The sequence below is a fragment of the Anser anser genome (genome assembly GCF_964211835.1).
Source record: "Anser anser genome assembly, chromosome: 1".
In the NCBI taxonomy this organism is placed as follows: Eukaryota; Metazoa; Chordata; class Aves; order Anseriformes; family Anatidae; genus Anser; species Anser anser.
This window is the reverse complement of record NC_139720.1, coordinates 116,948,928-116,965,307: the sequence shown is the minus strand read 5'-3', so window position 1 is coordinate 116,965,307 and position 16,380 is coordinate 116,948,928. Positions and strand designations below refer to the sequence as shown.

Below are 16,380 nucleotides of genomic sequence, written 5' to 3'. Positions count from 1 at the left end.
TTGTAAGAGACTGCCTGTTTGGGAAGCTGAGAGCTGGAAGCAGAGTTCATGACTCAAGTTTTGTTGATGGCTGATTACACCTGAGCATTGACAATGGCTGCACGTGGGCGTGCAATGAATGGGGCTGGAGAAGAAAGGCTGGCCCCACTGCTTTTCTTAAAGAAAAAAGCTCTGCGAGCAGCCAAACACTTAGTAAGAGGACAGCACTGAAATGAATGCCAGCAATGTCATTTCAATAATCCATTAAAAAGCCTCAAGTCAATTTAGTGTGAGTTTACTGCCAAAGTAAAGATCCAAGGAAAGGAGTCCCTGTTGCATGCCTGGATTTCTAATTCCTTTACTCTTCTGTAAGGGAAAATTCTCATAAGCTCCATTGCTAATAAGACCAAGGGCTTGATCTGTTTAGTCAGTTGGATTTTGTTTTAATTATAAAGAAAGGTCATAGGAAACAATATTATAATTTCCAGGGGACATTTGAGCCAGGCACAAAATACTCTATTTCATTAAATAAATTCTAAATTGAAGAAAAATACATTACCCAGATATACTTTAGCATTACCTCTGTAAGCAACAGTCTTGAAAATTCTTCATATGCTGAGCTGCTGGCGTCACGGAAATCTTCAGTGAAATTGTAGTTGAGAATCCTCATAGTAACACCAAATATCTTAGCCTCTGTAGGACACAACAACAAAACACATACTGACAAAGCAGAAGAGGAAAAGATCCAGTCAGAACTGATGCACCCAGACCAAAATGTTAGATGCATAGCCCAGCACTGAGAGCCAGCAGGAACACAGTGTTAGTGTTGGATCTGTAGCCACTATCACCTGCATGGCTATTTACCTGTTTTAACATTTTGATGGGAGATGCTGGTTTTTCCACAGGCTTCATAGCTGATCTCCACTGAATACATCACGCCTGCTTCCAGTCCAGACACATTCATTTTCATGTCCTCTGTTTTCAGGTTTTGTACAATCTCCTTGCCCTTGAACACTTGGACTTGGAAAGTATGGTTTAGCGTAGACTCGACATGCCACGACATTTCAAAACTATTGCTGGTAACACTGAAGATTCGGTGGTTTCTAATTGCAGAGGGATCTATCGCAATCCCAGAAAGAGTCATCACAGAAAAAGCAACATTTCTTCTTTAAAGCACTGTGATATCACAAATCCATTATAAACAAGCACTTTGACAGTCAATAGGGGAAGCTCCTCTTTGCATTATGTCAGGACAGATTTGGTTCCCTCATCCACGAACCATCCCGCTAGACTGATTAGTTGGGTGTTTACTCTTTTTATTTCCTTTACTATATATTTATGTGTTGAATTTCTATTAACACTAATAACCATCCAGTGAGCTACAGGTTCAGGCAGCAGAAATAAGTTTGGAAGAGTGAATCTGTGTACTCTACATGTATTTACACCTGCTTTGCTTGTCACTTTCATCATTAAAATGCACCTCTTCGGGCAAAGGCTGCCTTGATTTATGCCTGGAAAAACCCCACAGACGGCAGCTTTCACAAGCTGGGGGCGAAGCAGGGGTGAGCATTTTACCAATTTATGCCATGCTAGTCCAGTGCAATCATTGTCACGTCAATGGGAAAAGACAGAACCCTTCAGAGACAATTCCCCTCCTCAAAGGAGGAGGAGGTGTCTAAATCGGGTAGGGTGAATTGCCTTCTGGCAGGGACTGCCTGTCCCCACCAACTAGAGGAAGAGCTGAGATGATGAGGACAGACTGGGCACACCTCCTGTAGACAGCTGGGGTCGGGTAAGAACATCAGCCCCCACACCAAACTAGAGACCACAGCATGCTGCTGCCACAACATCCATTCTTTCATGCTAATGGCTAGCCTAAGGAAAAGAGTTGTTTTCTTCAATTATTTCAATAGGAAACAGTTGTTTCCAGGCCTCCGAGCCGGGTGGGTGCCAAAAGCCTCCAAAGCCATGCCACCCCTGCTCTAGAAGGACTTTGGTCTAATTCCTTTAGCTTCAGCTTGGATCAGAAGCTGTGGATAAAGATGAAGATCAAGAAAATTCAGCCCGCCTCTGCGAACTAGACAAAGAACTACTTAAAGCTATTTCCTCCCACAAGAACAGGATGTTGTTAAAAAAAGATTGTGACCACTCTCATCTGAAAGGACTGAAGTCACTGATACAAAGATAACTCTGTCAGGCTTTGTTCCCATCACAGTCCCTCAGACAGCTGTAGTGTGTAGCGGGGAGCATTCACAAAGGCTAACTTATATACAAGGTGGCTGTGGCCAGGTTCTCTGACTCGTGCCCCACCAGACTCCCATGGCCAGCAGGAGCTCCTGCACCGGTGGCAGATCCTCCTGTACCTCAGTGCGGGACAAGCCCAGGATGTGCATTCAAGAGAGCCCAGGGACAAGTGAGTGGTGCTGGCCTCCCACAGCCCTTGCTGGCATGCTTCCTCATGCTGGACAATTTAGGTTACCTGTGACAGGACCTGTGCTTCAATGGCATACCAGGCACCAGTGGCTCAAGCCAGACCACCTCTTCCAGCAGCAGCCATGGGGGTAACAGTGGGGCTTCTCCAGGGGTCACCTCACAGCTCCACAGCCCCTGATCCAAGCCTCCCATTACAGGACCCTCTCTCCTGCTGTTTCTGTAGGAGATTCACTCCAAAACTACCATCAGCTTTTGTGAACACCCTCTTGTAATTCAACTAGCCCCAGGAAAAAGGGATCACACAGTGCCTGAATTAAAGCAAACCAATATTCATTCAGATCCAAAGTTACTTACAGCACCCAGCATCTGTAGATTGGTTAGTTGTGGACAAGAGACTTGAATTAGTTATAGATGGAGAGCTATTGCTAGCATTAATGGGATCCAGTTCTGAGCTTGGAGTAGACAATGCCATGCCTAAGGGACAAACAGCATTATTGAGGAGTTAAAGCATTCCTAACAAAGCAAATCCAAAGTAATACCATTCACATTTTCACCAGCTGAAAAGTAGCAATAGAAGTAATATAAATAGAAATGAAAAAAATAAACGTATTATCATACCACACAAGCATAAAGCAATACATTATCTTAATTTTTGAGATTAAAGGATAGTTAAATTGTTTTCTAACTAGAGCATTGGATCTGCAAGCACTGATTTATCTCATTATCTTTAAGCCTATTAGTAGGCTCATTGGTGTCTGTTGGCTGTAAGTACATGCCTATATTCGTTGCTGAACTGGTGCTGAGAAGAATTATTTCATGCATCACCGAACTCCAGCTGCCTCCAGCAGAGGACTCACTAACAGTGCAGCAGCTCAGGGTGGGACTGGACAGCTACGGAGTCCAGGCTGCAGTCACACAGTCAAAACAGGAAGGAGACTTTATGTACAAATAACGTCACTAATCATGTTCCCCCGGGAGGCTGGCGAGGCGTACTGACAGTGAACGACTTGCTCTGAGAAGCAGTCAGGGTCTGATGCTAGAAGTTTTGGCAGGTGAGTAAGGACAGCTGCAGGTGAGATACGAGAAACAGCCTGGAACTTTTAAATAAATACACTGCATTTCGTCATAAACACCTAGCAGGATGGCTTATGTGGTGTCTTCTGCCAGCAGAAGAAGGGGCACTGCTGGCTCCAGAAAACTTTGCCTTATAGTTGCTCCTGCAGTTGACAACAAAGCCCAGCAGACACATTCTCTGTACTTCCCAAAGTGACACCTACATTTCTTACCTTCCTTTCCTGTGCTCAGCTGGTGAGGGTTGACATCTGCATGTTCATGCTCAGGGTTGCATCTGTAGTAACCCTCCAGATTTACACAGGTGTTTTGCTTAGGACAAGCATTGAATTCAGCGTAGGAACATTCATTGACATCTAAGAAGAAGAACACTTATACAGATACTGACAGCAGCATCAAGATTGATCTGCAGTGTATATAGACCTGCTCTGGGTAGGATAAATTCTGTTTAAATCTGTAGTAACTCTGATTAAGCAATTCCAGATTTATGTGGGTGCAATGAAATCAGAATGTCATCCTTCGCTGAAACTAGCCCCCATTTGGTTATAACCCCATCACTTTTTAGTCAGATTATTTGGGTTCAGATGAAAATTAGCAGCAGCTCTCTCTTATACTTCCAGGATGCTATCCAAACCTGAGAGAAGTTCGTGGCAGAGGAAGGAGATCTACCCAGGGATCTCACTGAAAGCTGGATGGAGTTTTCAAAAGTAAATTCAGAAATAGAAGTGATGACAAATAGTGCTTATGGATGCATTTCAGGAGTGAAAATATTCACATAACTATGCAATAATAAATAGATTAAATTAATTTAAACCAAACACATTTAAATATTTACCTAACATTTAAAAAGTAGGTTAATAAACAAATACTCCCTTTTTCATGCAAGATTGTGGAAGCGGCACAAGTCCATAAAAACAGAGTATATCTGATTCCCAAGAATACTTCAAACACTTGAGAACCTGTTTAATACGACTAGCGATTGTGCTACAAACTTAAATACCTTTGCTTTTCCATATGAAGAAGGGCTCTGTTATTAGGAGAAAATAAATTTATTTGAGGAAGCAGAAGTATTCCACTCCAAACTATTTATTCCAAAATTAACTACAACCCTCTCTTCATCCTATAATATCTGGGTTATGGCCATATTTGCAAAGGTTAGAAGATCCACTACACCCTGTTTTTGAAAGCCAATTGATAGTCACGCAGACAAAATCCCAAGTGAAGAGGGATGAAGCCCCTGAACCTTTTCCCTGAACCTTCCCTCAGTGACAGGATTATAGTAAATAACCTTGCACATCCGTGTCGATCACTTCATAGACGCGCTTCACAATGTCTTTCAAGGAAGAAGAAACCTCTGCTAGTGGAGCTGGTTGATGCAGTCCGATGAGAACCTGAGATGCCACTGTCCCAGAGTATATTTCTGCTTGGTTACTCTGGATATGGTGCACAGAGGCATTCAAGGGCTGTAATGCACCAGTAATCTGGAAAACAGGTGAGCAAACACTTTGGTATCTCATTTCTTTATCAGTACAGCTGTATACAAATGAGACATAATCTATGCAATGATTATCATCAGAAACTGAGTGCAGAAAGCACCAATTCAGAAAATTCAGGAAAGCAGTAACATTTAGTTATATATGTATGCAAGGTGAGCTCTTCTTATCATGACATTTCACAAACGAGTTACAGTATAGTAAATCCAATTTAAGGAAGGTGTGGAGCTGCATGTCAGATCTTACATGCTTAGACAGGAGGATATAACACAAGAAAATATGTAAAAGTCTCTTTGACATGTAATGCTTAAACACCAAAATTGCCATAGGCAGAATATATTTCAGACAGGCTATTAAAGTGCATCCAAGCTGTTCAACACTCCCCATGTCAAGCAACTAAAAAGACTGCTGGCAAAGGGAATAGAAAGAAAAGGGAGAAAAGCAATAGACTGAGGAAGAAGGCTGGTGCTGAGAGCCATGGAGAGACCTTAGGACTGGCCAAATCATCACAACTGGGAGTCAGGAACCAGATAAGGGTGGTGGTGATGGGTTGAGCATTAGGAGTCAGTACAGCAGACAAGGCCTGGAAAACGTTCCTTTGAGTAGTGGTTCATTGCTAATCTTCATTTCTTATTTCCTATTTTTTGAGTGTTCAACTCTGCCATAGCTTGGTTTAGACCAGCTGTAAGAGTCTTAGTAGATCACTGTGCACTACCCCTTACCACACAGGGACCGAGCTAAGTTTTCTCACTTTTTTAGGGTATCAGAAGTAGGAATTCAGGTAAGAGGAAGGATTAAATCCATGCAACATCCCCACACTGCTGCTACCATCCATGTTCTCCTGCCTGTCAGTGCTAAACTGGGATGGGAGAAGTTTCCTTTGTTACTTGCCCACACCTAGATGGAAACTGTGGAGGATCAGAAATGAAAACAGAGTGACATAGGGAACTGTCTTCTTGGGTACCTTTCAAAGGCCACATCCGAGCCTGGTCTTCTCCATGAGGTGGTGACATGTACTAGGGAAAAGGCCTGGAGGGTCTTTGTCCAAGTTCATTGATGCCTTTCCTAAAAACCACTCAATGGACAGAGAGATCCCCCTTGTCCCAACGTGAGTTTAGTTTGCAGCCTGGCTCCTTCCTGTAGGCCCCTCTTTAAAGAAGTGAGCCAGAAGGGCAAACACCTCACACCCTTGTTATGGTTTGTTTTTTTGATTCTTCCTCCCCGTGGCGGCTGGGGCGCTGAGAGGCAGGCCGCGCTGCTGCCCTGTGGGCCTGCACATGTCGTTACCATGGCCACTGCTCATCCACGCAGGAGGCAGAGCCTCCGACTGACGGAAAAAGCAATTCCCTGCTGTCTCCTGGGGCGCTGCTGCTGTGGCAGGGGTGGCAATGAAATGCTCTTGCTCCAGACACGGTCCCTCACCACCAGCCTGGGTTCTCACTGGGTTCTGGCGCTGCAGAATCCACCTCCCTTGTAGCTCCCAGCGTCATGGATCTGAGCTCTCTCTTGAAAGGTTCAACTCAAAACCAAACTATGCAAACCATGAAATCCAGACACAGTCTGTCATAAACCCAAAACTTAGCTGAGCTGAAGCTGGAGTAGAGCAGGAAGAAAACTATTTCAGACTGTGAAAGCTTTCTCTGCCTCTTGGCAGACATCTGAAAAATTTACTATAGAATCTTCTAGATCAATTTTACTTGAGCCCTGTGAGGATGAGGCTGACATTCACCAACTAGGAATATATGAGGGCCAAAAAATAGGAGGAGCAGCTGGCAAGGTGGTGCCCAGCTGGGAGGACCATGGGTTCCCTCCTGGGCTGAAGCAAGTCGTAATCAGCAAGTAACAGAAGTGTGAACATGATGCACAACACACGAGAGTGCTTGAGTTTGGACGTACCATGGAGTGCAAAAGGCGTGAATGATTCAGAAGGTGGGAATCCACTCTGATTAATTCATTAAAATCCATCTTCACCAGCACTGTCACATTGTACCAGAATATCCTTTCTGAAGTGTACAAAATAAAACAGCCAAGTCATCTGAGGTAGGATGCTATAGAAAGCTACAGAGCTGTAGGCAGGCTCTGAGAAAACAAGGCAAACTTTAACTTTGAGATTATGAAAGGCCCGTGTGCATCAAACAGCTGCTGCTCCAGTCACCATATGCTGCAGACAGCAGCATCAGATGAGGAGGAGAAGCCATGTGAGGTCCAACAGACCTGTAGCACCCCCTGCTCAGCCCCACAGGCTCAAGCACTGAAAGCGAATATCCTGGAGCTAACCCAAGGCAGATTCCCATATTTGTTTTATGAAGAGCTATGGTAACAGTTGTTGTTCTGCCCACTCCCACCCTCAGAAGGAAAAAATAAGCACATTTCTATTAGAAGCAGTCTTGAATTTATCAGTAACATACCCTCTGGCTTTGGATCCACACAGCCCTCTCCTTTGGATGAGTTGCAGCACTTTTTAAGCCCCGGACATTCAGCATCGAACGTGCAAGGGTAATCAGATGTTTCCATATTCTCCATTGGACAGATACCAGGTCTTGAGGCAAATACACTGGACCTGTTGAGCGCTAAGTAACAAAAACATTTTGGAGAACAAAAACACAGAAAATTGTTTCCATAAAACCGTGCCATTTAATTTATAGCAAACACTTCCTCCTCATTTTAGAAGTGTGTCTGTTCTGAGGTTCTCATGGTGACAAAACAGGAGCCTAAATGCCTTTATTTCATTTCAGAAGTGTAAAAGTTCTCAGAATTTTCTCACATTCATGACATTTCTGCTACAGAAATCTTGAACTGATAATTTTCCACTAATAACAATGTATAGACAGATAGATAGGCAGAATGGTAGATTAGATAAGTAGATGGATTCTAAATGTGGAGAAATTGGAGCACTGCAAGACAGAAAATGTACGTGGTGCCAGCTATGACTAATCCAAATGCTGTATAATGATCAAAGCAAACAAGTAGTGTGTATGCTAGAAATCAGTAGTTTTTATTTAATCTTTTCCATTCATTTTGTGGTTACAACTTTTTGATCCTACAAATTCTTGATCCAGTAACCAGGCAATTAAAGTCAGCCTGGAGAAAAATAAAAGTTACTCCTGTCACAGAAGGTTGCAGTGTGGGAAAACCACATTCAACATAATAAAGTCTACAGCAAATGAAAGGTCTATAGCAAACTATAGATCTATCATGAACTGCCGTTTCTGAGGGTTTCCGATTTCTGTTATACCAAGGCTCTGAATAAAAGTAAATCTGAGGTTTCTGAGAAGCAGAAGGGAATAATGAATCTATGACTTTTGGCCTCAGCAAAGTAAGCTTCTTAAAAAGGCAAATGATACCAGTTCAACAAGTTTTAAACTAAATCTCTGTCACTTGCTGCCACATGCACAGAGTCCCCCTCTCTTCCAATCCATGGTAGACTGGAGCCGATTGCAGAGAGCCTTGGCAGATTCCATAACAGATCTCATGCTTAGCACTCCAAATCCTCAGTTCAATCTCCAATCTAGGGATAGAGCTCAACACACGGCATGCAGAACTCAACATGTATAATTTTCAGGCACTTTTGCATCTGGGCATGCAGTCATGTTTGCATGAAGAAATAGTACATTACAAGCAGTGGTTTTAAGATTATGGTCTATGCCTTCTAGGGGTCCCACAGTATGCTTTTCAAGGGTCTCTGAAAGGTAATTAAGAAAATTAAGCTTCATTTAATAATAGGGGTCCACACCTCTGCTGAAAAACCTGCCAAAACCTATAAGCTGAGGAGCAGTGAAGGCACCGAGATGAGATCTCTCAGCAGCATTCAGGCTATTTGCACATGTAACTTTAAAGATTTGCATGCAGAATATATAGGACAGCACCTCTGCACACACTTTTATATTGCATTTCGTATACTCTGTTTGTAAACCCTCTGCACAGTCAGCGAGCGTACTCTCTAACGGGACTGTGGGCATCTTTCAAGTAGAGTTGGTGTTAGACCCACAAGAGCACTGGGTAGCAAATAAGGAAACCCTACCCTGTGCAGTCTGACCCAAGATACTTCTGGGTCCAGCAAGCCCCATAGTCCTGTTCTGCTTCCCAGCATGGATCAGGACCCTCTGCTCCTGACTCTGGGACTGGCGCTGTAGGTCATTCCCTCAAATGGGTCCTACTGCTGGAAAGCCTCTTCCTGATTTCTAGTCCAAAGTCACAATAATATCTCAGTCACCCCTAAATGAGCCAAGTGAACCCTGGTAAACTGGACTCAAGCATTAAAAATCTCTCCATCTCTAAGATTCAGGTGCAGTTCCAGCAGGTTTTAAGTTCAAAGCAGCTTTTTCCACCCAGGTCCTTTTCTGCCACGCTGACCTGTGGTGTAAACGGTTTAATGGGTCACGTGCAATCTCAGAAAACACTATTGAGTCCTGGCTGAGTGCCACCGTAGCCATTTATCTAAAATCTAAAGGTCATCATTTTCACATCAGCGGAAACTGGCATGGATTCACATCACATTTCTGCCTAATCATGCCAGATGCACTTTGCAAATTTGATTTACTCTTTCCACTTCGATCATCTTTGAGGATGGTCACCCAGAACTACGACACTAACCAAGCAACACTGCCAGCACCAGGGAGCGAGCTGGGCAACTCGTACATCAGTCAGACAAAGTATAGACTTTCCTCCTCTGTTATCTGCATAAGCGTGCAGAAGGAGAAATGCAGCACTCAGTGCTTAGCAACTGAAAGCAGTTACCAACCTGTCCCCAGGAGAGCCACCAGGCTGGGGGATGTTCCAGGAGATAGGTGCTGAGGGACAGCATTGGCTCAGCTGCAACCTCCCTCCTCTCCCTCCTGACACCCAGAGCCTCCGGGTTTCACCCAGAGGTGTGGCGGAGCAGGGGGCCAAAACTCTGCACTCATCTCAGGCATCAGAAGGTGGAGACAAATCTATGATATTACAGAAGGAGCTCCTGGCAAAGCCTGTTGCAAAGGCAGACTGACAGTTTTCATCATACAACCCTGTTTTCAGGGTCTTTGAGCGTTGCTAGACTTTACCTGCTCAGAGGGATGTTATCCGCCCTGTCCAGAGCTTAAAAGGGGTGGAGGGCAGAGTCTGGATGTGCAGGCTCAGCATCTGTCAAACACTCAGTGCCCTTTCCCATGAAAAGCCTTATTATTCGCTGCAACATATTCAGGAGCCGGGGGCTGAAATTCGGCAAGGACACAGCTGTGGGACGATGGGGGAGCACAGCCTTCCAAGCACAAAAGCAGCCTGTGCATGCTCAGGAGAAACTTGTTGAGATTTAGCCAGAAGGGGCTGATCCCAGCAGCACCACCATGACGTGGCCATGCTCTGCCGTGGTGCCATTCATATCAGCAAATGATGAAAGCTATCAGGGGCCCATGGTGAGCCCACAGCCATCCTGGGGCTTAGAGCAGTTGGGAAAGGCACAGGGTGGGGAGCTGAGTGGGGCAAATAGCTTGCGAGGAAAGGCTACTAAGGAGACTGGGGACTTTGCTATAGAAAGGAGTAGGCTGAGGGGGTTGCAGTCAGGGTTTACAAAATTTCTGGGGACAGCCCAAGCAGTGGGGACAGCCGTGCCACAGCTCCCCACTGCCCCAGTCAGACCCAGCATGCACCATCTGCACACAGGGGCTGAAAGGTCCTGGCCCTGCTGGAGAGCTACCGGGACACCTGAAATTAATTAATTTTTTTTTTTTTACTTTACAGTTGTTTTTCTGAAAATCTGAGGAAGTTATTCACATAAAGCACTCTCCAAATGAACTTTGCAAATCAAGTTCTCTCATAAAGAAACTCCAGATTAAAGGTATCTGGGCCTTCTTATTTCAGCCTTTTTGTATATGTGCCAGAAAAAACAGCCTTCATCACACGCTGATGCACTCTTTGTCTTCCTGGCCAGGGATCAGTCAGGGTGAGACGGCAGATAAGGAAGGAGCCTCTTGCCTGTAGCGCTCTGGTTTCACCTTAGGTAGCATGGTAGAAGGTGGGTACCAAACCAGCCACCAGAAGTAACCACACCACTGACTCAGGCAGATAAAACCTGCTTGGAGAATTGGACCCTGCCTCTGCCTATAAAAAAAATCCTGCAAAATACTGGGGAAGTCTCCTCCAAGAAGCTCATAACCACCTTTCAGATACATGGGTTTCACAGGCCCAGGAACTGGATCCACAGCTCTGGGATCTGCACAGCAATCGGGGGCTCCTCACCATCACCATCGAGGGCACCGGGCTCCACACTCCAAGCACAGTGGTGCTGAAGGCAGCATTGGGCACGCCAGGGTTAAAAATAAATAAGCAAAGAGTAGAAATCACACCCACGGTGTCTCAGAGTGGGCACACAGAATGATGTGATCCAAGTCTCACTGCAGCTGTGAAAGGCAGAAAACCTCCCTCCCCTCCCACAGGCTTCGTGAAGATAAATAGCTGTCTGGGCATCACCCCGGGATTCACCTCAGGAGGTGATAAATAATTCTCTGCTCGGAGAGAGGCTTAGCAGAGCACTGAAACATGCAGTGAAAGCAGAGGCCAGGACAGCACTGCTGGGATGCCCTTTCAGGGGGCTTTCTGCCCCCTGAGCACCACATGGAAATGTGGTCCTCAGGGCAAGGCAGCGGGGTCAGGTAATTAACAGGGTTTAGTTCATGCATAGGCAAAAGGAGAGGAAACAATGATTTTTTTTAAATTTAATTCTAACTTTAGAATTAATTCCAGCACTTTTTAGAGTTTAGATACATCATTTTTAAAAAGTTAAAGTAGTTTGTGTGTATGCACACATATAGATAGTACCATCCTAATGGACTGATAGACAGCAAGTGAGAACTACCAGAGTATCTTGACTTGTGATATAGATATTTTTGCCCCAACAGTAAATAATAAGAAAAGCAGAGTCTGTTGTATCTCAGGCAGGGGTAATATGTTTCCTTCCAGGAAGAAAGCAAGGGGAGCAGCGAGGACCAGGTTTCTCTGAAAGGTCATGCAGACCCTCCAGCTCCTGGTAGGATGGAGAGTATGCCAGCATGGATAACATCAAGAAGAAAATAACAGTAGTTTAACAGCATGCTGTGCCGTAATTTCAGCAGTTCCAGTTTCTCTTTTCATCATTTATTTAAGACTGTGTCTAGACAGTGCATTACCATTCACAGAATATATGACTAATGCCCTGAAAAGCAAAGATACTGGAATAATCTAAACAGAGAAATCACCTAGAAGCCAGACAAAGCCTTTTATGGTTTAAAATATTCCCAGATTTACTTTGACAGGAAAAGAGTCAAGGTGACCACAGTATTTCATGGACAAGCCTGCCTAGAGTGTATATCAACAATGTGGCAAGGGCGGATCAGAAGTTCTGCAGCTAAGCTTTACAGGAGATTTACAGATTTGTTAATGTTAGAAAAAAAACTCACTGACACTTCTCTAGCCTAACATTCTTTCAGAGGTGCTTTTAAAAGGCATACAATTGTACCGCAAAAAAATATTTAAAGTGTTACCAGGATGCCTTCTTCTCCACCCAAGAAGGTGATCGTGAGTTCTGGAGGCTCTGAAACACTCTGAAAATCATGATCCCTCAGGGAGTTCCTTGTGCAAACAGAGGCAAACAGAACTAGCTGGTCACCCTTCAACATCTGGCTGACACAATTATTTTCTTGTACTAGGAAATCAACAAGCAGTTTTCTCCAACTGCTTCTCCGCCTTGTCATTGGATTAATTTATTTACACTACGTATGTGCACACATGCATGCAGATGCATGTATATTGAAATGACCTTCCTGAAGTTGCTATTCAACACTAATTAGATCTTCTGGAGAGTTTTCCCAGCCTGGAACTGCTGCTTGGAAAACATGCATTATCAGCAGTGGGTCCTATGCCCGTCAAGCTAGCCTGCCTGGAAATACTGTAAAATGCAGGTCAAATTGTGCCCTGGCTGACACTCCGCCACAGCCACAGAGACAAAACAATTGCAGGATACGGTAAGTGAGGGATGATGTGTGCCTAATTATGCTTTTCTTCTTCTCTAGCAAATTGTTTTAAGAACAAATACAACACAACAACCACTTCTGTGCTTTGACCTTTCTGTTAAAAGCATTTTCTTCATAGATACACTATTCTACTAGCATATATTGCAGAAAATACCTTGCAAAAATATTTGGAGGTTCATTTTTCTAATGCTCTGAAGCAATTTAAATGTAGGATGAACACATTCTTCTTGATGCATCCCATGACAAGACATACAGCTCATACCCTCTAACATTACATTATATGATCCAATGCAGGAGCAGGTTTGGGGACATTCCCATAGAACTGAGTCACTCAAGTCCTGTGACACAAAAGGAGGGCCATGGCTGCAATAGGACCTTTCCTTTTTGATCTTTTGTTACAGTGTTGACACTGTATAAATTCCCATGACCATAACATGAAAAGGGGAAATGGAGAAAATGCAACGTCATGCTGAAAACAGGAGATAAAATTATGTCTTGCAGAAGTGTGCTGGATGCTGGAACAATCCAGTGCTCTCCTATTTATTTCAAGATCTACTCCAAAATCAATCTAAGATTAGATCTTGGATTAGATAATGTAATTCAGACTAAAAGCATACAACTTTTAATTTAAAAAACATTAAAAAAAAAAGTTACAGGGGTATAATTTGAATCTTCTCAAATACATATAATCTAAGGTAAAATGCTACCTGAATAGTTGTTTGGGTTTTTTTCCAAGCACAACTTCAGCTTGATTACAGATGTTCTTAAAGGGCTTAATATAAAGAAAACTAAATTCCTCTTTTATCAAAAAGGATTCACAGCAGTTTCCGCTCCATTTTAATGCTGTTGAAATCTTATCAGTTTATACCAAACTTACTTGGGTAGACCAGTACCCATTGGGACTTTGTCACAGGAACCCTTTGAAAACTTTTTGGAAACCCATTTTCCTCAAGGAATTCCTTCCACCTGTGACACAAGTCTTGCTAAAAATTAGGAATTTCTTGTTGACACCTGCTAGTTCTGAATTGGGAAGTCAGAATAACTTCCATCTTGAGTCAAAGATGATTCCCAGGTAGGCTCTTGTTATAACTCAGAAGTTAGATCAGATCCACTAAAAGGTTCACTACTTTCAACAACATAGCCCTAGATAACCAAAGAAGCACCTGCGAAAATGGGCCCTAATGTAGCTTTGATAGGAAAACAGTTGGTACCATCTTGCCCAAGGCCACAGGTTGTTTGAAATTAACACCAAAATTGAGCTAGAAGCCTGGGAAATGACCTTGCTCCAAATCAGAGGAAATATTATCGTAAATACATCCTAAATTGCTTTTGAGAAGAAAGCTCCTAGAGTAGATGCAAGCACACTGACAGCAGACACAGCACAGCAAGGCTGCATGGGTTATCCCACCTGGCCACAGATTTTGGCCTGAACCAGGACAAGTAATAAGCCCTTCTAGGGATAACAAGCAAGTGCTTTCTTCTTGGTCACCTGGAACTGGCCAGGAATTTGTGAATAAGGTTGGCAAACGGGAAGAACCAGGAACATTAGCGTTTCACGTTTACTCTTTCCCATATTAGACTGAGTTTATTGTGGATTTTTGCAGACTCACTGATTTCAGTGAACAGGAACATATTGCCCAGCACTGAACTAAGCCTTTACATGTCTCAGTTTACGTGAATCCTCTTCTAGCAGAAGCTTTTGTATTAACTATTAATCTGACTAAAACTTACCTAAAGAGCAGTAGAGTCCAACTTGTTCATATCCTTCACAGCAATCTGTAAGGTTGATGATCTCAGGGACTTCAACTGTATGATACTGTGTTTTATAGTATGTCCGGGGACATACCATCCAGGGGATCCATCCACCACAGGGAGTGTTCTTCTCATAGGACTTTTGGTAGGCAACCATCTTAAACACATTTTTGGTCAGGCTATAGTTGCACAGATGATAGCCTAGCAAAGAGAGGCCTTTTTCTAGAAGAAAAATAATAATAATAATAATAATAATAATAATAAACAGGAAAGAGAGGGATCAGTAATAACTTGTCAGCCCACAGCATAAGTTCCCTGCAGTATCTAGTTAAATATGCTGTTATGAGAAAGCAGTGACAGAATCAACACAGACGAATGACTTCCAGGGAGGCTAATGCTAGGAAGAATGTCACTTAAGAAAATGGACAGAAGAAAAAATTAGTAGTGACTGCTTGTCATGGGAATCATTTCAGTCATAAAACGATCCATATTGGCAGAAAATTCAAAGAGCTCTCAGGGCCTTCAGGTACAAAGCAGAAAAAGGCCAATTTAACTCAAGTATGTGTAAAGTAAATTAATACACATTAATAGAAATTAACAGTGGAGCAGAATAGGCACTTCCAGAGCACAGTCAACCAAGCATTTTAGATGTCCACTCCAGGCTCATGCTGCTGAAGGGTTCATCTGGCTGCGCTGACTATAACTGGAACGAAGGGTGAGCAACTCGTGGGCAGATGAGTCACGGGAGATGTCTGGAATAAGACATCCTTCAGACACCGCCCTAGGCTAAAATTGTGTGCTCATACATCACTGGGGAGGACTTTCAGGTATCTGAGACAAAAGGTATTCCTGGAGCTTCTGTGTTGCCTGTCTGCATTTGTAGTAGACAGTATTAGACCAGGTCCTCTGAGAGCTGCTGTGGTTCCTCAACTTCGATGTAAATGAAGTTAGAGATAAGTTCATTAACTACATAATTTCACATGGGTCTGAGAATGCGACTCAATTTCTGAGGTTCTGAAACAGGCCGTGAGGAGTATTAAAGTTAGATTTCTTACATGCTTTACTTACAATTGAAGTACTTGAGCAGGAGCAGTAAAAAGAAAACACCACCACAGATAGGGTTGAATTAGCATTGAGCAACCTACAGTCATCTTACAGACATTAGGCTGTCCCTTAATAAGATGTTACACGAGCCATAGGGCTGAGTCACCCTGTGTCCCATTTGGGAAGGAGATGGGATAGAATTAAAAAGGCCTTTATCATCCTTGAGACAAAGCAAAAGATACTTTAATAGGGATAAATACGATTTAGCTGCAGAGATTCAAGTATGGTAGGATTGTTATTTCTGAGAGCTCTTAGGGGACCAGGGCCAGTCAACACACTGACTGAAGCTAACATAGCATACACAACAGGCATAAAATGAAAGCATTTATGGCTTATATTATTTGTACAGCTTATCTCTTGCCAGAGAAGATGAAATGTGGAAAACCAATTTGAACAAAGAAACAGAAAAGTTATTCAGGTTCTTAGGAATTAGCTTTCATGTTTAGCTTTCCAGATAAACAAATGATATATGTACAATTAGAACAGGACAGGTAAAAGAGCGTAGAACAGGATGGTGTATGTGCAGTGCAAGGACAGTCCAGCAGAAGTCATGGGACAGATGCCAT

At 43.3% G+C, this 16,380-nt stretch overlaps 1 protein-coding gene across 1 annotated transcript in view; it reads right to left on the bottom strand.

Moving 5' to 3' along the window:
- Window positions 1-16,380, bottom strand: part of UMODL1 (uromodulin like 1) — a 48,861-nt gene that overhangs the window by 29,405 nt on the left and 3,076 nt on the right. Inside the window, exons 2-9 of the mRNA XM_083828056.1 lie at window positions 14,690-14,932; window positions 7,385-7,546; window positions 6,873-6,979; window positions 4,772-4,964; window positions 3,699-3,839; window positions 2,767-2,886; window positions 844-1,098; window positions 560-672 (exon numbers count right to left, since the gene is read on the bottom strand). Coding sequence (XP_083684182.1) covers window positions 560-672; window positions 844-1,098; window positions 2,767-2,886; window positions 3,699-3,839; window positions 4,772-4,964; window positions 6,873-6,979; window positions 7,385-7,546; window positions 14,690-14,932 — 1,334 coding nt within the window. The remainder of the gene's footprint in view (window positions 1-559; window positions 673-843; window positions 1,099-2,766; window positions 2,887-3,698; window positions 3,840-4,771; window positions 4,965-6,872; window positions 6,980-7,384; window positions 7,547-14,689; window positions 14,933-16,380) is intronic.